The sequence below is a fragment of the Pithys albifrons genome, chromosome 4 (assembly GCF_047495875.1).
Source record: "Pithys albifrons albifrons isolate INPA30051 chromosome 4, PitAlb_v1, whole genome shotgun sequence".
NCBI classification, from domain to species: Eukaryota; Metazoa; Chordata; class Aves; order Passeriformes; family Thamnophilidae; genus Pithys; species Pithys albifrons.
The window spans coordinates 27,768,616-27,791,026 of NC_092461.1; the positions used below are offsets into that span (position 1 = coordinate 27,768,616).

General features: G+C 50.1%; 1 protein-coding gene across 2 annotated transcripts in view; it reads left to right on the plus strand.

The window, feature by feature from the left end:
* ZC3H3 (zinc finger CCCH-type containing 3) overlaps positions 1 to 22,411 on the plus strand; it is a 59,030-nt gene that overhangs the window by 32,995 nt on the left and 3,624 nt on the right. Inside the window, exons 5-11 of one of the 2 annotated variants that reach the window (XM_071553739.1) lie at positions 484 to 668; positions 5,575 to 5,656; positions 9,354 to 9,509; positions 10,144 to 10,213; positions 14,858 to 14,989; positions 18,092 to 18,270; positions 20,046 to 20,248. In XM_071553739.1, the coding sequence (XP_071409840.1) occupies positions 484 to 668; positions 5,575 to 5,656; positions 9,354 to 9,509; positions 10,144 to 10,213; positions 14,858 to 14,989; positions 18,092 to 18,270; positions 20,046 to 20,248 (1,007 nt within the window). The remainder of the gene's footprint in view (positions 1 to 483; positions 669 to 5,574; positions 5,657 to 9,353; positions 9,510 to 10,143; positions 10,214 to 14,857; positions 14,990 to 18,091; positions 18,271 to 20,045; positions 20,249 to 22,411) is intronic. The other variant, XM_071553740.1, reaches the window with a different exon arrangement.

Sequence of the window (22,411 nt, forward strand, 5' to 3'; positions counted from 1 at the left end):
TGGATCAGTGGGGCTGGAATGAGATGATCTTTCAGGTCCTTTCCAACCCAAACCATTCACAGAGCGAGGATGGAGAAGCCTCAAGTGAAAAGCTCCAACACCCTCAGGGCAAAGATGTGGAATCCCACCTGGAAAAACAAATCCAGGGAAACAGCGGAATTAGAACCCACTGGAAGAAAACTCCCAAGTTATTAAATTATCAGGAGCTTTTCCCACCTCTTCACTATTCCAAACACCTGGAATTTGGCACTGGAAGGGAAGGAAAAGCTTTTCAATGAAGTTTGGGGAGTGTTGGGTAAACGTGGGAAGGTTTGGAGTCAACAAGAACCACCCCGTTATCCCAAAGGAAGAGACACCTTTGGGACCCACCCTTGGGAAGGAGGAGGACGAGGAATTACAGGCAGAGGATTTACTCACAGAGCAGCATTTTGGGGAGGAATTTTCCCCAATTTGGGCCTTACCTTGACTTGGTTTTTCTTCCAGCAGGTCCCTCTTGTTGACCCAACCACGCCCATCAGCCCCAGGTGCCAAATCCCAGCCCTGGAGGAGCAAAGGATTCCGCACCATCGGCGGCGTCTTGTACCGAGTGTCGGCCAACAAGCTCTCCAGAACCTCCAGCACCCCCAGCAGGACCAGGGAGCTGAGCACCAAAACCCCCAGCAGGGCAGGTGAGGGAGGAGAGGCGGTCCCCAGTGACCCCCAGGGGGCTGTGCTGGCTCCAGTCCTGGTTAATTAACACCTTTATGGGTGATTGAGATGAGGGGATTGAGTCCATCAGCAGCAAATTGGCTGGTCACACCAAGTTGGGACGGAGTGTCGACCTGCTGGAGGGCAGGAGGGACCTGGAGAGGGATCTGGGTAGACTGGAGGGATCTGGAGAAGGGTCTGGACAGGATGGAGGAGTCTGGAGAAGGATCTGGACAGGCTGGAGAGACCTGGAGAAGGGTCTGGATGGGCTGGAGGGGTCTGGAGAAGGATCTGGACAGGTTGGAGGGATCTGGAGAAGGATCTGGTCAGACTGGAGGGATCTGGAGAAGGATCTGGACAGGCTGGAGGGATCTGGAGAAGGATCTGGACAGGCTGGAGGGATCTGGAGAAGGATTTGGACAGGCTGGAAGGCAGGAGGGCTCTGCAGAGGGATCTGGATAGACTGGAGAGATTTGGAGAAGGATCTGGATGGGCTGGAGGGATCTGCAGAAGGATTTGGACAGGCTGGAGGGATCTGGTCAGGCTGGAGGGATCTGGAGAAGGATCTGGACAGGCTGGAGGGCAGGAGGGCTCTGCAGAGGGATCTAGATAGACTGGAGAGATGGGCTGATTCCAATGGGATGAAGTTCAACAAGGCCAAATCTTGAATTCAATCCCTTGGCCCCATCAATGGCAATTCCTTGGCTTTGGAATTCCTCAATCCCTTATCCCTTTGAAGCCCAATCCATTTTCTTTGGGATTCCTCAATCCCTTGGTCCTTTGGAGCTCAATCCTGTGGCCCCTCAATCCCAGTCCCTTCTCTTTGGGATCGTGGAATCCCTTGGCCCCTTCCCTCTCAATCCATTGGCTTTGGGATTGCTCAATCCTTTGGTCCTTTCAATCTCAATCCCAACATTTTTGGATCATCCAATCCCTTCCCCTTCTTGAGCTCAATCCCTTGGCCCCTTCCAGTGCAATCCCTGGGACTGGAATCTCTCAATCCCTTTGGAGCTCAATCCCAAAGTTCCCTCAATGTCAGTGCCTTCTCTTTGAGATCATGGAATCCCTTGGCCCCTTCAATCCCAATCCCAGGCTTTGAGATTGCTCAATCCCTTGATCCCTGTACAGTTAATCCCATGGATTTGGGATTGCTCAATCCCTTGATCCCTGTACAATTAATCCCATGGATTTGGGATTGCTCAATCCCTTGATCCCTGTGCAGTTAATCCCATGATTTTGGGATTCCTCAATTCCTTGACCCTTTGGAGCTCAATCCTTTGGCCCTTTCAATTGCAATCCCTTCTCTTTGGGATTATGGGATCCCTTGGCCCCTTCAATCCCAATCCCAGGCTTTGGGATTACTCAATCCCTTGATCCCTTTCCAATTAATCCCATGATTCTGGGATTCCTCAGTCCCTTGGCCCTTTGGAGCTCAATCCTTTGGCCCCCTCAATCCCAGTCCCTTCTCTTTGGGATCATGGAATCCCTTGGCCCTTTCAATCCCAATCCCAGATTTTGGAATTCCTCAATCCCTTGATCCTTTTCCTGTTAATCCCGTTGTTCTGGGATTGCCCAATCCCTTATCCCTCTTCAGCACAGTCTTTTGGCCCTCCAATCCCATTCCCTTGGCTTTGAGATTCTTCCTTTCACCTCATTCCCACATTCCCTGGAATTTCTGGGATCACATCCTGCTCCATCCCACCATCTGCTGACACGACAGCAAACCCAGAGCTCATTAATTGATGTTCCTTCATTAATAAGAAGAATTAAAACTCTCCTGGCTGCCTGACTTTGGGAACATTCCCATAATGTGGGATTTTGGGAGCTCATCCCACCTTTTCCCGGCACCTTTTCCGGAGCTACTTCCCGGTGAGTGCCATAAATCACCTCCGGCAGCTCCAAACTTGGGGTGGTGGAAGGTGATGGACCCCAACACTCTTGGCCCTCATTGTCCCAAAGATCTTCTCATCCTCTCTCCCATCCCTTGGATCCAACACATCCCAGTTTTTGCCTTTTACCCCTTTTTTCCTATCCCAGTTTTCCATCCTGATTCTTTCCCTCCCTCTGGAATATTTCCATAAATTCTCCTGGATTTGGGACACCTGAACCTGATGGACCCCAACACTCTTGGCCCTCATTGTCCCAAAGATCTTCTCCTCCTCTTTCCCATCCCTTGGATCCAACACATCCCAATTTTTGCCTCTTCTCCCTTTTTTTTTCCTATCCCAGTTTTCCATCCTGATTCTTTCCCTCCCTCTGGAATATTTCAGGTGTTCTTTTTGGGCTTTGTGGGATTGGAAGGGGCTGAGAGGAGGGTTGGACTGGATGGGAAGCATCCCAAAATCCATATGGGAATGTTGGGATAGACCAAGGGATGTTCCTGTGGTCGATCTCAACCTGGAGGAGAAAGATTTGGAATTCCTCCATGTGGGAATGTTGGGATAGACCAAGGGATGTTCCTGTGGTCGATCTCAACCTGGAGGAGAAAGATTTGGAATTCCTCCATGTGGGAATGTTGGGATAGACCAAGGGATGTTCCTGTGGTCGATCTCAACCTGGAGGAGAAAGATTTGGAATTCCTTGAATTCCTTGAGTTTCCAAAGGGATTATGGATAAAAAAACCCCCAGGAAATGGATCTGGAGGTTGAGGGGATCCCAAATATACGCTTGGAATTGTATTTTGGGATTAGGGATAGGAAAAGGTCTGGATTAACCAATGGATGTTGGGGGAAGGTGCAACATCTGACCCTCAAACACCATTTGTGGTCGTGGAGCCTCCAAGTTGTGCCTTTTCCATGAAAAACTGTGGGAAAAAAATTCCAATTATTCCAGAGGAACTGGGAATAAAACCAGCAGGAGTTGGGTTGGAGCCCCCCCCTAATTAATCATGGCTTTAATCATGCAGTTAATGAACTTGACAGCTCTTGCTCCCTTCGGAGTCTCCCACCTGGAGATTGGGGACAAGAAAACCGGGAAAACTGAGACAACCTCGGGATTCCTCCTGGATTCTGCTCTTCCAAGCCACTGAATCCTTGGAAAAGGGGGAGGGACAATCCCCCTGGAGGGATTCAAACATCCCACTTGGATGTCACTGGTTGGAAAAGCCACTTCTTGGAGCTCTTCCCACAACTTCTCTTGTTTTCCTGCCTTTTTATCCCTCCTTTCCCTGGTTTTCCTTGGAATTTGGCTCTTGTTTCAATCATTTGGAATGTCAAGGATGGGTCAATTATTTTCCTGTTCTTCCCACTTGGAAAGGAAGAAAAAAAACGGGATAGGTTTGGATCTGGGATGTTCTCCAGGTTATGTTGGGATCAAACCAGATCCCAAAGTCAATTCCCTGGAGGTTCATTCCAGGTTCATTCAGCTCCTGATGTTGGAATTCAACCCTTATCCCACATTCCCACGGTTTTTTTGGAGTCCCAATTTCCATCCCAATTCCACAAATGAACTCTCCGCTCCTGGGAAAAATCATGGATTTATTTGTGGATTTATTATCCATGGATTTATTATTCCTGGATTTATTAGTTCAAATCTCTTGGGAGTGGCTGGAATTGGGAATTCCAAGATGGGAATCGCTCCAAAAATCCAACTTTAGGCCCCTGGAAGGTCTGGAATATCAACCTCCCTTTCCATGAATCCAGAATTCCCTGATCCAACCCCAACCATTCCATGATTCCCTGATCCAACCCCAACCATTCCATGATTCCCTGATCCAACCCCAACCATTCCCTGATCCAACCCCAACCATTCCCTGATCCAACCCCAACCATTCCATGATTCCCTGATCCAACCCCAACCATTCCCTGATCCAACCCCAACCATTCCATGATTCCCTGATCCAGCCCCAACCATTCCCTGATCCAACCCCAACCATTCCCTGATTCCCTGATCCAACCCCAACCATTCCATGATTCTCTGATCCAATCCCAACAATTCCATGATTCCCTGATCCAAAGCGGAGCCAGCGTTGGGCTCTCCTGGGATTTCCTGGATAATTTTGGTGGGAAGTGCTGGGAGAAGATTTTTTGGGATATCTGGGAGCTGTGGGGAAAGATCCCTGTGGAGTTTGGAGATTCCAAGGAGCTCTTTTTCCAAGGTTGTTCCCAAAATCCCGGCAATGGGTCCATAAGGAGTGTCCTCAGCCAGGAGAGCTCCAGGTCATGGAATCTCAGGATGGTTTGGGTGGGAAGGGACCTGAAGGATCCTGAAATTCCATTCCTGACACCTCCCACCATCCTGGGGTGTTCCTTGGACACTCCCAGGGCTGGAACAGCCACAGCTTCTCTGGGAATTCCATCCCAGCCAGGAATTCCTTCCCAATATCCCCCCTGACACATTCCCTGTGTCCTGTCCCTCCATCCCTTGTCCCAAGTCCCTCTCCAGCTCTCCTGGAGCCCCTCTGGACACTGGAAGGGGCTCTCAGCTCTCCCTGGATCCTTCTGGACATTCCCAGCATTCCCAGCCTGGCTCCAGAGCAGCTCCAGCCCTTGGAGCATCTCCGTGGCCTCCTCTGCAATGGTTTGGGTGGGAAGGGACCTGAAAGATCCTGGAATTCCATTCCTGACACCTCCCACCATCCCAGGGGCCTCCAGCCAAGTGGGAATTCCATCCCAGCCAGGAATTCCTTCCCAATATCCCCCCAACACATTCCCTGTGTCCTGTCCCTCCATCCCTTGTTCCCAGTCCTTCTCCAGCTCTCCTGGAGCCCCTTTGGGATATGGAAGTGGCTCCAAGTTCTCCCTGGAGTTTCCCTTCTCCAGCTGGACATTCCCAGCTTTCCTCCCAGCAGGGAGGGGGTTCCATCTCTCCAATCATTTCTCTGGACCGGAATTCCTGTGGAATGTCCCCATTCCCAGCTCTGATCCCTGTTTTTCCCTCTCTTCCCAGCTCTGAGGTTTCACTCCACCCCCAGCCCGGGGGTCTCTCCCTCCGGACTCGGCAGATCCTCCACATCCCGATCCATCGCCAGGTCGGTATTCCCGGGAATCTCCCTCTGGATTTGCACTCAGGAATATCCTGGGACCTCCAGGATTATTATCCTGGTGCTGTTTTGTCTCAGCTCCCACTTCCAGGGGGTTGGAACTCAGCAGAAATCCGTGGAATTCTGGTTGGGAAAGCTGGGAAAAGTTATTTAATGGCTTTTTTTCTTGGTGTTGGTTTAAGGAGAAACCAGAAGGAGAAACAAAGTCAAGTTTTGGGGAAAAAAAGCCAAAGAGTTTGGGGAAAAAAAACAAAAGGGTTTTGGGGGAAAAAAGAAAAAAAAAAGGAGAGTTTTGGGAAAAAAAAAAGAGTTTTTGTGGAAAAAAAAAGAGTTTAGGAGAAAAAAAACAAAAGGGAGAGTTTGGGGAAAAAAAACCAAAAAGGGAAAATTTGGGGGGAAAAAAAACCAAAAAGGGAAAATTTGGGGGAAAAAAAACCAAAAAGGGAAAATTTGGGGGGAAAAAAAACCAAAAAGGGAAAATTTGGGGGAAAAAAAAACCAAAAAAGGAAAATTTTGGGGGAAAAACCCAAAAAGGGAAAATTTGGGGGAAAAAGCCCCCAAGAATGGAGAGTTTGGGGAAAAAAACCCAAAGAGTTTTGGGGGGAAAAAATAAAGGGAAGAATTGGGGGGGAAAAAACAGAAAAGGAAAATTTTGGGGAAAAAAAAAACCAAAAAGGGAAAATTTGGGGGAAAAAACCCCCCAAAAATGGAGAGTTTGGGGGAAAAAACCCAAAGAGTTTTGGGGGGAAAAAAACCAAAAGAGTTTTGGGGGAAAAAAAAACAAAAGGGAGAGTTTGGGGAAAAAAAAGACCAAAATAGTTTTGGGGGAAAAAACTCAAAAGAGTTTTGGGGAAAAAAATAAAAGGAAAAATTGGGGGAAAAAAAGACAAAAAGGGAAAATTTGGGGGAAAAAAACCCCAAAAAATGGAGAGTTTGGGGGAAAAAACCCAAAGAGTTTTGGGGAAAAAAAAGACCAAAATAGTTTTGGGGGAAAAAACTCAAAAGAGTTTTGGGGAAAAAAATAAAAGGAAAAATTGGGGGAAAAAAAGACAAAAAGGGAAAATTTGGGGGAAAAAAACCCCAAAAAATGGAGAGTTTTGGGGAAAAAACCCCAAAGAGTTTTGGGGGAAAAAACTCAAAAGAGTTTTGGGGAAAAAAATAAAAGGAAAAATTGGGAAAAAAACCCAAAAAGGGAAAATTTGGGGGAAAAAAACCCCAAAAAACTGAGAGTTTTGGGGGAAAAAACCCCAAAGAGTTTTGGGGGAAAAAACTCAAAAGAGTTTTGGGGAAAAAAAAACCCAAAAGACTTTTGGGAAAAAAACAAAAGGAAGAATTGGGAGGAAAAAAAATACCAAAAAGGGAAAATTTTGGGGACAGAAACCCCCAAAAAACGGAGAGTTTTGGGGAAAAAAACCCATAAGAGTTTTGGTGGGAAAAACCAAAAAGGGAGAATTTGAGGAAAAAAAAACAAAAGGGAGAATTTTTTGGAAAAAAAAACCCAAAAGGGTTTTGGGAAAAAAACCCAAAATGGGGAGTTTTGGGGAAAAAAATCCAAAAGAGTTTTGGGGGGAAAAGTGAAAAGGGAAATTTTTTAGAAAAAAACCAAAAGAGTTTTAGGGAAAAAAAACAAAAAGGGAGAGTTTTGGGGGAAAAAAAAACCAAAATAGTTTTGGGGGAAAAAACCCAAAAGAGTTTTGGGAAAAAAAAATAAAAGGAAGAGTTTTGGGGAAAAAAACCCAAAGAGTTTGTGGGGAAAAAAACAAAAGCGTGGGGGGGGAAAAACCAAAAGTTTTGGGGGAAAAAACCAAAATTTTTGGGGAAAAAAACAAAACAAAAGGAAGAACTGGGGAAAAACCCCAAAAGGGAAAATTTTGGGGGAACCCCTCCCCAGATGGAGAGTTTTGGGAAAAAAACCAAAAGGGAGAGTTTGGGGCAAAAACTCGAAAGAATTTGGGGGGAAAAAAAAAACTGAAAAAGTTTTGGGGAAAAAACCAAAAAGAGTTTTGGGGGGAAAAAACAAAAATAGTTTTGGAAAAAAAAGGGCAGGGGGAGAGTTACGGGGAAAAAAAGGGAGAGTTTTGGGGGAAAAACCAAAAAGGGAGAATTTGGGGGGGGAAAGAAAAACAAAAGGGAGAATTTTTTGGGAAAAAAAACCAAAAGGGTTTTGGGGTGAAAAAGAAACAAAGGGAGAGTTTTGGGGAAAAAAACCCGAAGAGTTTGGGGGAAAAAAACCCAAAAGGAGAGATTATAAGTCAGAGTGACAATTTAATAACAATATTACAATAAATGCAGTGGCACAAAGAGAAATTGGGTTTAACCCACAAAACCCAGAGGTACAAACCAGCCCCCTGGGGCACAAACACAGAGGGGTTTGGTGGCCCCTGTGCTGAGCCCCACGTGGTTGCCCCGAGTCCAAAGGGAAAGAAAGGGACAAACCTGTTGGTGCAGATGCTGGCACAGTCTGGGCCAGAGTGGTGGGCTCCTCCTGTCCAGGGTCTGCTCCTCCTCTGGATCCAACCAGTGGTCCCAGAGGTCTCCAAACCCCAAAATTCCATCCCCTCAGGTCCAGGTGGGAGCCCCCAGTGCCTCCCCCAGGGCAGGGAGTTCCACACTGGGGGATCTGACTCTGGGAGTCAGGGGGGATTTTGGAATCGTTGCTGGCCCATGAGCAGAGCTGAGCCCTCAGGTGGGTGTGGAGGTGCCAAGGACTCCCTGGAGGGGAGTTCTCCCAGCTCCTCTCCCAGGCTTCTTTCCCAGCCATTAGAGCACAAGTGCTGTGGGGAGAGGCTGAGGGAGCTGGGGGTGTTCAGCCTGGAGAAGAGGAGGCTCAGAGGTGACCTCAGCACTGTCTGGAACTGCCTGAAGGGAAGTTGTGGCCAGGTGGGGGTTGGTCTCTTCTCCCAGGCACTCAGCAATAGGACAAGGGGGCACGATGGGCTCAAGCTCTGCCAGGGGAAATTGAAGCTGGAGATCAGAGAGAAATTCTTTGCAGCGAGAGTGCTCAGGGATTGGAATGGGCTGCCCAGAGAGGGGGTGGATTCCCCATCCCTGGAGGTTTTAATGATCACAGAATCATAGAATGAATTGGGTTGGAAAAGACCTCTTGAGATCATCAAGTCCAACCCTTGGTCCAACCCCACTGTGGTCACCAGCCCATGGCACTCAGCGCCACATCCAGTCTCATCTGACCTTGAGCACAGGCCCTGTGGGGAGAGGCTGAGGGAGCTGGGGGTGTTCAGGCTGGAGAAGAGGAAGCTCAGGGGGGACCTCAGCACTCCCCACAACTCCCTGACAGGAGGTTGTACCCAGGTGGGGGTTGGTCTCTTCTTCCAGACAAGAGGGCACAGCTGAAGCTCTGCCAGGGGAAATTGAAGTTGGAGATCAGGAAGAAATTCTTTGCAGAGAGAGTGCTCAGGCATTGGAATGGGCTGCCCAGAGAGGGGGTGGATTCCCCATCCCTGGAGGTTTTTAAGGTGAGCTTGGCCGTGGCACTGAGTGCCATGATCTGGTAAAGGGACTGGAGTTGGACCAAGGGTTGGACTTGATGATCTGGGAGGGCTTTTCCACCCCAATCCATTCTGTGATTCTGTGATTCTGTGCTTGTCCCCTCTGATCTGTGTCACATCCTGCTGAATGGAGGCCTGGCTGACACAGCTGTCCCCCGTGTCCCCCCATGTCCCCCCAGCCGTGCCGTGCAGAGGAGCTTGGCCATCATCCGCCAGGCCCGGCAGAGGAGGAAGAGGAAGGAGTTCTGCATGTACTACAATCGCTTCGGGAGGTGCAACCGCGGCGAGAGCTGCCCCTTCATCCACGACCCCGAGAAGGTGGCCGTGTGCACCAGGTGGGTGTGGCATCCTGAGGGCATTCCAGAGGGAAAAAGGCTGGGAATGGGTGTGGGAGGATCCCTGTGACCTGGGGAGGTGCCTAAAATGGGAGAGTCATGGAATGGTTTGGGTTGGGAGGGACCTTCAAGATCATCCAGTTCCAATGTCCTTCCAACCTCCCGCTATCCCAGGGTGTTCCAGCCTGGCCTTGGACACTCCCAGGGATGGAACAGCCACAGCTTGTTTGGGAATTCCAGCCCAGTCCTTCCCCGCCCTCCCAGCCAGGAATTCCTTCCCAATATCCCATCCCAAGGAGAGCTTTTGCTGGGGTTGTTCCCAAAATCCCAGCAAGGTGGAGATGCATGAGGAGTGTCCTCAGCCAGGAGGGTTCCAGGAGGGTTCCTTTGGCTCATGGAATCATGGAATGGTTTGGGTTGGGAGGGAAATGAATGATCATGGAATTCCAACTCCATTCCATGGGCAGGGACAGCTCCCACTATCCCAGGGTGTTCCAACTTGCCCTTGGAGACTCCCAGGGATGGAGCAGCCACAGCTTCTCTGGGAATTCCAGCCCAGCTCCAACTTCTTTGGGAATTCCATCCCAGCCCCACCTGGTGCTCCAAACTCTCCATGTGCTTTTCCTCATTCCAGGTTTCTCCGCGGCACCTGCAAGAAGACGGACGGGACCTGCCCCTTCTCCCACAAAGTGTCCAAGGACAAGGTGGGTGTGACTTCCCAAGAGGATTTGTGGGAATTTTCTGCCTCCTTGGAGGTTGGGATTTGCTTCCCAAAATGTTTTCAGGCTCCTGGATCATTCCAGAACTATGGATTGGGTTGGGTGGGATCTTAAAGACAATAATTCCAACTCCAAAGAGATTCCACTGTCCCAGGTGGATCCAACCTGCACTTGGAGAATCCCAGGGATGGAACAGGCACAGCTTTTCTGGGAATTCTGTCCCAGACGGAATGGAATGTGGAAAAGGGAATGGAATGTGGAAAGGAGGGAATGGAATGTGGAAAAGAGGGAATGGAATGTGGAAAAGAGGGAATGGAATGTGGAAAAGAGGGAATGGAATGTGGAAAAGAGGGAATGGAATGTGGAAAAGAGGGAATGGAATGTGGAAAAGAGGGAATGGAATGTGGAAAAGGGAATGGAATGTGGAAAAGAGGGAATGGAATGTGGAAAAGAGGGAATGGAATGTGGAGAGAGGGAATGGGATGTGGAAAAGAGGGAATGGGATGTGGAAAAGAGGGAATGGAATGTGGAAAAGAGGGAATGGAATGTGGGCCAGGCAGGAATGGGCAGGTTGGGAATTTTCCTCCAGCCCTGGGAATTCCTCCCATGGAATTTGAGCCGCCGGTTCCTCCCCAGGATCTGGGGCCGAAGAGATCTTTGGGAGCTGCTCCAAGAGCTTTTCCCCCTGGAGGAATTTGTGGAAGACTCAGCATTTTCCTCCCTAATGGACCTTCCCGAGGCTTTGGGAGCAATTTGGGAATTCTCCCGGGGCATTCCAGGCTCATTAAACTCTGGAGCGTCGGAATGAGCTGCTGTTGCTGTGCCGGGGTGGGAATGAGGTTAATGGAAAACAGGGAACTGTTTCCTCTGGATAATGGGAATGGGGAGGGGCTGGAGGGGCTTCATTAGCCCTTTTTATTAGAGCTAATTAGGGCTCTCCATCAAAAGCCACATTAAGGGAATCGTTTCCAGCCCCTCCGGAGTGTCGGCGCTTCAAAGGCAATTCCGAGGAAATTCCTGGGCTTTCCAGCACTCCTTTGGTTTTCCTGCCTCTCAGAATTCCATATAAACCCCCCAGGGCCCTTTAGGGATAAGGGATTTTGTTTCCAAACCTTCCCTTCCCTTCCCTTCCCTTCCCTTCCCTTCCCTTCCCTTCCCTTCCCTTCCCTTCCCTTCCCTTCCCTTCCCTTCCCTTCCCTTCCCTTCCCTTCCCTTCCCTTCCCTTCCCTTCCCTTCCCTTCCCTTCCCTTCCCTTCCCTTCCCAAACCTTCCCAAACCTTCCCAAACCTTCCCAAACCTTCCCAAACCTTCCCTTCCCTTCCCTTCCCAAACCTTCCCTTCCCAAACCTTCCCAAACCTTCCCTTCCCAAACCTTCCCTTCCCAAACCTTCCCTTCCCAAACCTTCCCTTCCCAAACCTTCCCTTCCCAAACCTTCCCAAACCTTCCCTTCCCAAACCTTCCTTCCCAAACCTTCCCAAACCTTCCCTTCCCAAACCTTCCCTTCCCAAACCTTCCCTTCCCAAACCTTCCCTTCCCAAACCTTCCCTTCCCTTCCCAAACCTTCCCTTCCCAAACCTTCCCTTCCCTTCCCTTCCCTTCCCAAACCTTCCCTTCCCAAACCTTCCCTTCCCAAACCTTCCCTTCCCTTCCCAAACCTTCCCTTCCCTTCCCAAACCTTCCCTTCCCAAACCTTCTCTTCCCTTCCCAAACCTTCCCAAACCTTCCCTTCCCTTCCCAAACCTTCCCTTCCCTTCCCTTCCCTTCCCTTCCCTTCCCTTCCCTTCCCTTCCCTTCCCTTCCCTTCCCTTCCCTTCCCTTCCCTTCCCTTCCCTTCCCTTCCCTTCCCTTCCCTTCCCTTCCCTTCCCTTCCCTTCCCTTCCCTTCCCTTCCCTTCCCTTCCCTTCCCTTCCCTTCCCTTCCCTTCCCTTCCCTTCCCTTCCCTTCCCTTCCCTTCCCTTCCCTTCCCTTCCCAAACCTTCCCTTCCCTTCCCAAACCTTCCCTTCCCAAACCTTCCCAAACCTTCCCAAACCTTCCCAAACCTTCCCAAACCTTCCCAAACCTTCCCTTCCCAAACCTTCCCAAACCTTCCCAAACCTTCCCAAACCTTCCCAAACCTTCCCTTCCCAAACCTTCCCAAACCTTCCCAAACCTTCCCAAACCTTCCCAAACCTTCCCTTCCCAAACCTTCCCTTCCCAAACCTTCCCAAACCTTCCCAAACCTTCCCAAACCTTCCCAAACCTTCCCTTCCCAAACCTTCCCAAACCTTCCCAAACCTTCCCTTCCCTTCCCAAACCTTCCCTTCCCAAACCTTCCCTTCCCAAACCTTCCCTTCCCAAACCTTCCCTTCCCTTCCCAAACCTTCCCTTCCCAAACCTTCCCTTCCCAAACCTTCCCTTCCCAAACCTTCCCTTCCCAAACCTTCCCAAACCTTCCCTTCCCAAACCTTCCCTTCCCAAACCTTCCCTTCCCAAACCTTCCCTTCTCAAACCTTCCCTTCTCAAACCTTCCCTTCCCTTCCCTTCTCAAACCTTCCCTTCCCTTCCCAAACCTTCCCTTCCCTTCCCTTCCCAAACCTTCCCTTCCCTTCCCAAACCTTCCCTTCCCTTCCCAAACCTTCCCTTCCCTTCCCTTCCCTTCCCTTCCCTTCCCTTCCCTTCCCTTCCCTTCCCTTCCCTTCCCTTCCCTTCCCTTCCCTTCCCTTCCCTTCCCTTCCCTTCCCTTCCCTTCCCTTCCCTTCCCTTCCCTTCCCTTCCCAAACCTTCCCAAACCTTCCCTTCCCAAACCTTCCCAAACCTTCCCTTCCCTTCCCAAACCTTCCCTTCCCAAACCTTCCCTTCCCAAACCTTCCCTTCCCAAACCTTCCCTTCCCAAACCTTCCCTTCCCTTCCCAAACCTTCCCAAACCTTCCCTTCCCTTCCCTTCCCTTCCCTTCCCAAACCTTCCCTTCCCTTCCCTTCCCTTCCCTTCCCTTCCCTTCCCTTCCCTTCCCTTCCCTTCCCTTCCCTTCCCTTCCCTTCCCTTCCCTTCCCTTCCCTTCCCTTCCCTTCCCTTCCCTTCCCTTCCCTTCCCTTCCCTTCCCTTCCCTTCCCTTCCCTTCCCTTCCCAAACCTTCCCAAACCTTCCCAAACCTTCCCAAACCTTCCCAAACCTTCCCTTCCCAAACCTTCCCTTCCCTTCCCTTCCCAAACCTTCCCTTCCCAAACCTTCCCTTCCCAAACCTTCCCTTCCCTTCCCTTCCCTTCCCTTCCCTTCCCTTCCCTTCCCTTCCCTTCCCTTCCCTTCCCTTCCCTTCCCTTCCCTTCCCTTCCCTAACCTTCCCTTCCCTTCCCTTCCCTTCCCAAACCTTCCCTTCCCAAACCTTCCCTTCCCAAACCTTCCCTTCCCAAACCTTCCCTTCCCAAACCTTCCCAAACCTTCCCAAACCTTCCCTTCCCAAACCTTCCCAAACCTTCCCTTCCCTTCCCAAACCTTCCCTTCCCTTCCCAAACCTTCCCTTCCCAAACCTTCCCTTCCCTTCCCAAACCTTCCCAAACCTTCCCTTCCCAAAGCTTCCCTTCCCTTCCCTTCCCAAACCTTCCCTTCCCAAACCTTCCCTTCCCTTCCCTTCCCAAACCTTCCCTTCCCAAACCTTCCCTTCCCTTCCCTTCCCTTCCCTTCCCTTCCCAAACCTTCCCTTCCCTTCCCTTCCCAAACCTTCCCTTCCCAAACCTTCCCTTCCCTTCCCTTCCCTTCCCTTCCCTTCCCTTCCCTTCCCTTCCCTTCCCTTCCCTTCCCTTCCCTTCCCTTCCCTTCCCTTCCCTTCCCTTCCCTTCCCTTCCCTTCCCTTCCCTTCCCTTCCCTTCCCTTCCCTTCCCTTCCCTTCCCTTCCCTTCCCTTCCCTTCCCTTCCCAAACCTTCCCTTCCCAAACCTTCCCTTCCCAAACCTTCCCTTCCCAAACCTTCCCTTCCCAAACCTTCCCTTCCCAAACCTTCCCTTCCCAAACCTTCCCAAACCTTCCAAAACCTTCCCAAACCTTCCCTTCCCAAACCTTCCCAAACCTTCCCAAACCTTCCCTTCCCAAACCTTCCCTTCCCAAACCTTCCCTTCCCAAACCTTCCCTTCCCAAACCTTCCCTTCCCAAACCTTCCCTTCCCAAACCTTCCCAAACCTTCCCAAACCTTCCCTTCCCAAACCTTCCCTTCCCAAACCTTCCCTTCCCAAACCTTCCCTTCCCAAACCTTCCCAAACCTTCCCTTCCCAAACCTTCCCTTCCCAAACCTTCCCTTCCCAAACCTTCCCAAACCTTCCCTTCCCAAACCTTCCCTTCTCAAACCTTCCCTTCCCAAACCTTCCCTTCCCAAACCTTCCCTTCCCAAACCTTCCCTTCCCAAACCTTCCCTTCCCAAACCTTCCCAAACCTTTCTCCTTCCCAAACCTTCCCAAACCTTTCCCTTCCCACTTTTCCAGCATCCCAAAGGATTCTGATCCAAACCAATCCAAATAAATCAAAGACCTAAAAATCCAAGAGCCAAAAATCCCTCTGGGATCAACGAATGTCCAAGGGCGGGAGGGGTTGGGATGATCCCAGATCTGGGTTGAGGTTGGAATTGTGCTGGAGTTGTGCTGGAATTCCGCTCCCATTCCAGATGCCGGTGTGTTCCTACTTCCTGAGGGGGATCTGCAGCAACCCCTCCTGCCCCTTCAGCCACGTCTACGTGTCCAGGAAGGCCGAGGTGTGTCCGGAATTCCTGAAGGGATATTGTCCCAGGGGAGAAAAGGTGAGGAATGGGGGAGCCAGGGGGGCCAAAGGGAGGCCTGGATAGGGTGGGATGGGAAAAGGGTGTTGGGAATGGGGGGGGAAAAGGGGGTGGTTTGGAAGGAGGGGGAGAAATGGGGGGAAAAGGGGGAAAAAGGGGAGGAAAAAAGGGGGAGGGAAAAGGAAAAAAGGGGGAGGGAAAATGGGGGGAAATGTAAAAAAAAGGATAAAAAAGGGGGGAAAAAGAGGAGAAAAGGAGCAAAAAAGGGGAACAAATAGGGGAAAAGGGAAAAAATGGGGAGAAAAAGGGACAGAAAGGGGGGAAAGGGAAAAAAGGGGAAAAGGGAATAAAAGGGGGGAAGGAAAAAAGGGGGGGGAAGGGAGAAAACAGCAGAGGAAATGGAAATAAAAGGGGGGGGAAAAGGGGGGAAAAGGGAAAAAATGGGGGAAATGGGAGGAAAAAAGGGGAGGGGAAGGGGAGGAATGGAAAAATAAAGGATAAAAAGGGGGGGCAAGGGGGGAAAAAGGGGAACAAATAGGGGAAAAAGGGAAAAATGGGGAGAAAAAGGGAAGAAAGGGGAGGAGGAAAAAGGGAAAAAAGGGAAAGGGAAGAAAAGGGGAAAAGGGGAAAAAAGGGGGGGAAGGGAGGAAGGGGGGAAATAGAGGAAAAAGGAAAAGGGGGACAAAAGGGGAGGAAAAAGGGGGAGGGAAGGGGGGAATGGAAAAATAAAGGATAAAAAAGGGGGAGAAAGGGGGGGAAAAAGAGGAGGGAAGGGGGGAAAAAGGGAAAAAATGGGGAGAAAAAGGGGAAAAAAGGGGGGGGAGGGAAAAAGGGGAAAAAAAAGGGGAAAGAAAAAAAGGGGGGGAAAAGGGGAGGAAAAAAGGGGGGAAGGGGGAGGAATGGAAAAATTAAGGATAAAAACAGGGGAAGGATGAAAAAAGGGGGAAAAAATAGGGGAAAAAGGGAAAAAATGGGGAGAAAAAGGGGGGGAAGAGAAAAAAGGGGGGAAGGGAAAAAAAGGGAAAAGGGGGAAAAAGGGGAAAAGGGGAAAGGGAGGGGGGAAAGGGGGAAGATGGGAAAAAAAAGGATAAAAAGGGGGGGGAAAGGGAAAAATAGGTGAAAAGGGGAAAAAATGAACATCCCAATCCCATCGTTTTTCCAGCCCCATTCCAAGGCCACACTAAATTTCCTTGGATGGGAGAGCAGGTTGAGTTCCTGTTCTCATCCATCTTCCTCAAGTCCAGGCAGGAATTGCAAAATAAGCCCTGAAAGAACTTTATTCCCAAAAGAACTTTATTCCTGAAAGAGCAAGAACTTTATTCCTGGTTTTCCTCCCCAAATCCCAGGAATGTTTGGGACACAAAGTCCTGTGTCCTCTCCAAGCCCAACTTCTCCAACCCAATTAACCCCTTTTGGGATGATCATTTTGGGGGTAAATCATTGACATTAAGTCTGTTTGGATCCATAAAATCAACTCCTTGGAAAATTGTGGAGGAAAATCTTATTTTGGAACGGAACAGGATCATAGAATAGAATCCCAGAATCACAGAATGGATTGGGTTGGAAAAGACCTCCGAGATCATCAAGTCCAACCCTTGGTCCAACTCCAGTCCCTTTACCAGATCATGGCACTCAGTGCCACGGCCAAGCTCAGCTGAAAAACCTCCAGGGATGGGGAATCCACCCCCTCTCTGGGCAGCCCATTCCAATCCCTGAGCACTCTCTCTGCAAAGAATTTCCTTCTGCTCTCCAATTTCCCCTGGCAGAGCTTGAGCCCATCGTGCCCCCTTGTCCTATTGCTGAGTGCCTGGGAGAAGAGACCAACCCCCAGCTGGCCACAACTTCCCTTCAGGCAGTTCCAGACAGTGCTGAGGTCACCTCTGAGCCTCCTCTTCTCCAGGCTAAACACCCCCAGCTCCCTCAGCCTCTCCCCACAGCACTTGTGCTCCAGTCCCTTCTCCAGCCTCGTTGCTCTTCTCTGGCCCCGCTCCAGCCCCTCAAGATCTTTCCTCAACTGAGGGGCCCAGAACTGAACACAACACTCAAGGTGTGGCCTCCCCAAGGCAGAGTCCAGGGGAAGGGTCACTGCCCTGGGCCTGCTGGCCACGCTAGTTTGGATCCAGGCCAGGATCCCATTGGCCTTCTTGGCCACCTGGGCACACTGGTGGCTCCTGTTGAGCTTCCTGTCCCTCAGTCCCCCCAGGTCCCTTCCTGCCTGGCTGCTCTCCAGCCACTCTGTGCCCAGCCTGGAGCGCTGCAGGGGGTTGGGATGGCCAAAGGGCAGGACCTGCACTTGGCCTTGTTGAACTTCATCCCATTGGAATCAGCCCATCTCTCCAGCCTGTCCAGATCCCTCTGCAGAGCCCTCCTGCCCTCCAGCAGGTCGACACTCCCTCCCAACTTGGTGTCATCAGCAAATTGGCTACTGATGGACTCAATCCCCTCATCTAAATCATCAATAAAGATGTTAAACAGGACTGGACCCAACACAGACCCCTGGGGACACCACTGGTGACCGGCCCCCAGCTGGATGCAGCTCCGTTCACCAGCACTCTCTGGGCCCGACCCTCCAGCCAGCTCCTGATCCAGCAGAGGGTACACTTGTCCAAGCCATGGGCTACCAGCTTTTCCAGGAGTATATTATGGGAGACAGTGGCAAAGGCCTTGCTGAAGTCCAGATAGACACATCCACAGCCTTCCCCTCATCCACCAGGTGGGTCACCTGATCATAGAAAGAGATCAGGTTGGTCAGACAGGACCTGCCCCTCCTAAACCCACCATGGCTGGGTCTAATCCCTTGTCCACCCTGAAGGTGCTGTGTGATTGCACTCAGGATGATCTGCTCCATAACCCTGCCAGGCACGGAGGTCAGGCTGACAGGCCTGGAGTTGCCAGGGTCCTGCTTGCAGCCCTTTCTGTGGATTGGGGTGACATTGGCCAAACTCCAACCACCTGGGACCTCCCCAGAGAGCCAGGACTGTTGGAAGATGATGGATGTTGATACAGAGAAGGAAACACCAACACCCCCTTTTCTCCTTCCACCAAAGTGTTGGTGCCACCTCAAGGAGCATTCCCAAGGACATTCCCACTTTTCCTGACTTCCTTTCTCTCCTTCCCTGGCAGTGCAAGAAGAAACACACCCTGGTTTGTCCCGACTTTGCCAGGAATGGGGTTTGTCCCAAGGGACTCCGGTGCAAACTCCTTCACCCCCAGAAAAGGCGTCACCCGAAGGAGGTTGGAGAGGATGGAGAATCCACCCACCCTCTGGCCAAGTGGAGAAGGATCAGGGAGGAGTCAGAAAGGTAGGAAGGAGCTGGAGAAGCTCTGGAAGAGTTTCCTTCCAGACTATTCCAAGTGTGTGTCCATCAATGTGCTGGTTTATTGGGGGTCATTCCTGATGGAGCCAGCGTTGGGTTGGGATTGTCCATGTTGGAGGGAAAGGTCCTCAGGCAGAGCTGGTGGAGAGGAAAAGGAGGATTATCCCTTGGGAATGTGCCTAAAATCCAGGACTTTGGCAGCTCCAGGTGTCTCCAAGGCTTGGGTTGGACCCTTGGAAGGTCCCTGAGCTCTTCCTGGTGGGTTTGGGTGCTGGGATGGACACTCTGATCCTCCTGGATTTCCTTGGAATTGGGACATCCCCTGAGCTCTTTCTGCAGGACATCCCAATGGAATTCAGGCACTTCCTGCATTCCAATGGAATTCAGACACTTCCTACATCCCAGTGGAATTCCAACACCTCCTACATCCCAATGGAATTCAGTTTAAAGCATCCCCAGGTGTCTCCAAGGCTTGGGTGGGATCCTTGGAAGATCCCTGAGCTCTTCCTGGTGGGTTTGGGTGCTGGGATGGACGTTCTGATCCTCATCCCATGGATTTCCTTGGACTTGGGACATCCCCCTTTCTGCAGGACATTCCAATGGAATTCAGACAATTCCTACATCCCAATGGAATTCCAACACTTCCTACATACCAATGGAATTCCGTTTAAAGCACCTCCAGGTGTCTCCAAGGCTTGGGTTCGATCCTTGGAAGATCCCTGAGCTCTTCCTGGTGGGTTTGGGTGCTGGGATGGACATTGATCCTCATCCCGTGGATTTCCTTGGGTTTGGCACATCCCCCTTTCTTCAGGACATTCCAATGGAATTCCCACACTTCCTACATCCCAATGGAATTCAGTTGAAAGCACCTCCAGGTGTCTCCAAGGCTCTGATCCTCCTGGATTTCCTTGGACTTGGGACATCCCCCTTTCTTCAGGATATTCCAATGGAATTCCGACAATTCCCGCATCCCAATGGAATTCCAACACTTCCTCCATCCCGTTTAAACCCAACCTGGATGTTGAAACTGGAATTCAGTTTAAACCCAATCAGGAATTTGGCTTTAAAAGCAAAAAAAATCTCCAAGTTCTGCTCCGTGTGGGAGGGCAGAAAACCTGGACTCAAATCTCTGGGATGGGAATGAAGGTGGGATGGAAAAAGAGGGATTTGGGAATTGGGCCAACCTGATCCAGGCTTTTTCCCAGGCCTGGCTCTTCCTTGTGAGGCAGCAGAGGGGGGTGAGGGCTCAGCAGCTCCTCCCAACTTATCCCTGGGGACAGAAAAGCCTTGGAATGATCCCCGGCTCACATTCCCAGCGGGAATGGGGTGGGAAATAACTCCCTGCTGGTTTTTGGGAAGGAGGGATGAGCTCAGGGCTGGGTGGTTGGGAAGCTCCTGGTTTTCCTCCTGCCAGGCTCGGAGAACTTGAAAGTTGCTCCAGAGGGTTTTTGATTCCTTTTTATTGGAATGTTGGGAATGTGGAAGGAGCTGGAATGTCAGTGGGGTTGGGAATGAGCCAAATCCAGTGGGATATCTCCAAGCTATCCCTGCTCCATCCATCCTGAAGGAACTCCCAGCACTTCCAGGAGGATCTGAGGAGCTGGAAAACCCTCAGGAATCAGCCAGGGAGGGAAAAGCTCTTCCTGAATCCACAAGGAAATCCGAGCTCTGCCTGGGAGATCCTTGGGATGACATTCCCAACGTTGCCAAGTGGGATCGTTTTGGTTTTCCATATTATTTATCCCATCTCCCTCCTGCAGGAATGATCCAACTCAGCTCCAGGATGACGATGGGGAAATTCCTGGACCTTCCAATGTGGAAGTTTGGAAGGAGGAGGAAGAGCCCAAACCCACGAGTTGCCTCCAGAAACTTCCGTCCTTCATCTCGCTCCGATCCCCGGAATATTCCGGATCCCAGGCCTGCAAAGTGGAGAAAGATGAGGATGAGCCAGAGGATGAGCCAGGTGGGAATCAAATCCTTGGAATTTGCTCCGATTTTCCAAGTTGAATGGTTATTCCAGTCTGTTTTCCATGAGTTTTCTTGGGATTGGTGTTGTGGGCCAACAGTTTATTCCGATTTTCCGGGTCGGATGGTTATTCCTGGTGGTTTTCCATGAGTTTTTTTGGGATTGGTGTTCCTAGTTGGGCCACCAGTTTATACTGGGAGCCCAAACTGGGATGAAAATCTGGGAAGAAATCCTTGTGTTTATTCCCAAAGCCAAATAGGAGGAATTTTGTCCCATATTTCATCATCAGCTCCTTCTTTATCCCATAAATTATCCCATGAGGAATCAAATCTCCTTCCCATTCAATCCAATCCCATTCCAGTCTCATTCCCATTCAATCCAATCTCATTCCCATTCAATCCAATCTCATTCCCATTCAATCCAATCCCATTCCAATCTCATTCCCATCAATCCAGTCTCATTCCCAGTCAATCCAGTCTCATTCCCAGTCAATCCAGTCTCATTCCCATTCAATCCAATCTCATTCCCAGTCAATCCAGTCTCATTCCCAGTCAATCCAATCTCATTCCCATTCAATCCAATCTCATTCCAATCTCATTCCCAATCAATCCAATCTCATTCCCATTATTCCAATCTCATTCCCATTCAATCCAGTCTCATTCCCATTCAATCCAGTCTCATTCCCATTCAATCCAGTCTCATTCCCATTCAATCCAATCTCATTCCCAGTCAATCCAATCTCATTCCCATTCAATCCAATCCCATTCCAATCTCATTCCCATTCAATCCAATCCCATTCCAATCTTATTCCCATTCAATCCAATCTCATTCCAATCTCATTCCCATTCAATCCAATCTCTTTCCCATTCAATCCAATCTCATTCCCAGTCAATCCAATCTCATTCCCATTCAATCCAATCCCATTCCAATCTCATTCCCATTCAATCCAATCTCATTCCCATCATTCCAATCTCATTCCCATTCAATCCAGTCTCATTCCCATCAATCCAATCTCATTCCCAGTCAATCCAATCTCATTCCCATTCAATCCAATCTCATTCCCATCAATCCAATCTCATTCCCAATCAATCCAATCTCATTCCTATTCTTTCCAATTTCATTCCCATTCAATCCAATCCCATTCCCATGATGGAAGTGCCTGATAGGAAGGAATTTCCATGGAATAAACCCCTGGAGCCACAGAATGACCTTTGGACCATCCTGGAAGTTCTGGAATAAGCCCATTCCAGTGGGAATTGGGCTGGAATATTCATAGGCTGGAAGTTTGAAGGAATTGCTGCTTTAATTTGGGATTATCCGCTCTGGGAATCAGGAAAATTTTTGGGAAAGGCTCTTTTAGGATGAGCAAAATTTCTTTGGAATTCTGACACGTTCCTTTTTGTTTGGGGAAAAGTTCAGGGAATGATCCAGCTGGAAACTGGGAAAAAGGGGGAGAAAATTGTTGGAACTTCAGGAAGAAACATCTTTATGGATCCTGGTGGAATTTTGCCACTTTTCCAAGATTTCCATTGGCTCCTCCTCCATGGAAAATCCCTAAATCCTCAGGAAAGGGTGGGATTTGGGATGTTTTCCCAGGAGCAGAAGGGATGGAGATGCCGAGATTGGGAAGTTTTTGTTGGGATGCTCTTCCAAACTTCCCTTTTCCTTTCCCATCCTTCTCCAGAGGATCCTGCCGGGAAAAGGGATGAATCCAGCACCAAAATCCAGGCTGGAGATTTTCCCAGGGAGCTTCCAGGCAATTCCTGGATCGACCATTCCAAGCCAGGGAGGGCTGAGATGCCTTAACACCGTCGGGAAGAGAATTCCCGGGATTAGCAACATATTCCCAAAGTCACCGGAATGTCCTGGTGCTGTTGGATCATTCCAGCTGGGAAAGCTCCTCTGGGCTTCTTTTTCCAGGGATTTCTTCCCCATTCCCTCCCTTTCCCTGGTCGTGGTTCAATCCCCCTTTGATCCCGGTGGCAAATCCAGGGAATTGTTCCCAAAGTGGGAATTTTATCGCCGTGATGGAGTCGGAGCGATGAATCCGTGGATAAAAAGGCTGTGGAGACTTGGAATGGGAAGGGAATTCCTGGAAAATTTTAGTCAGGAGAGCAAAGGCAACATCTTGGAAGTCCTCTTGGATCCTTCTTGAATCCA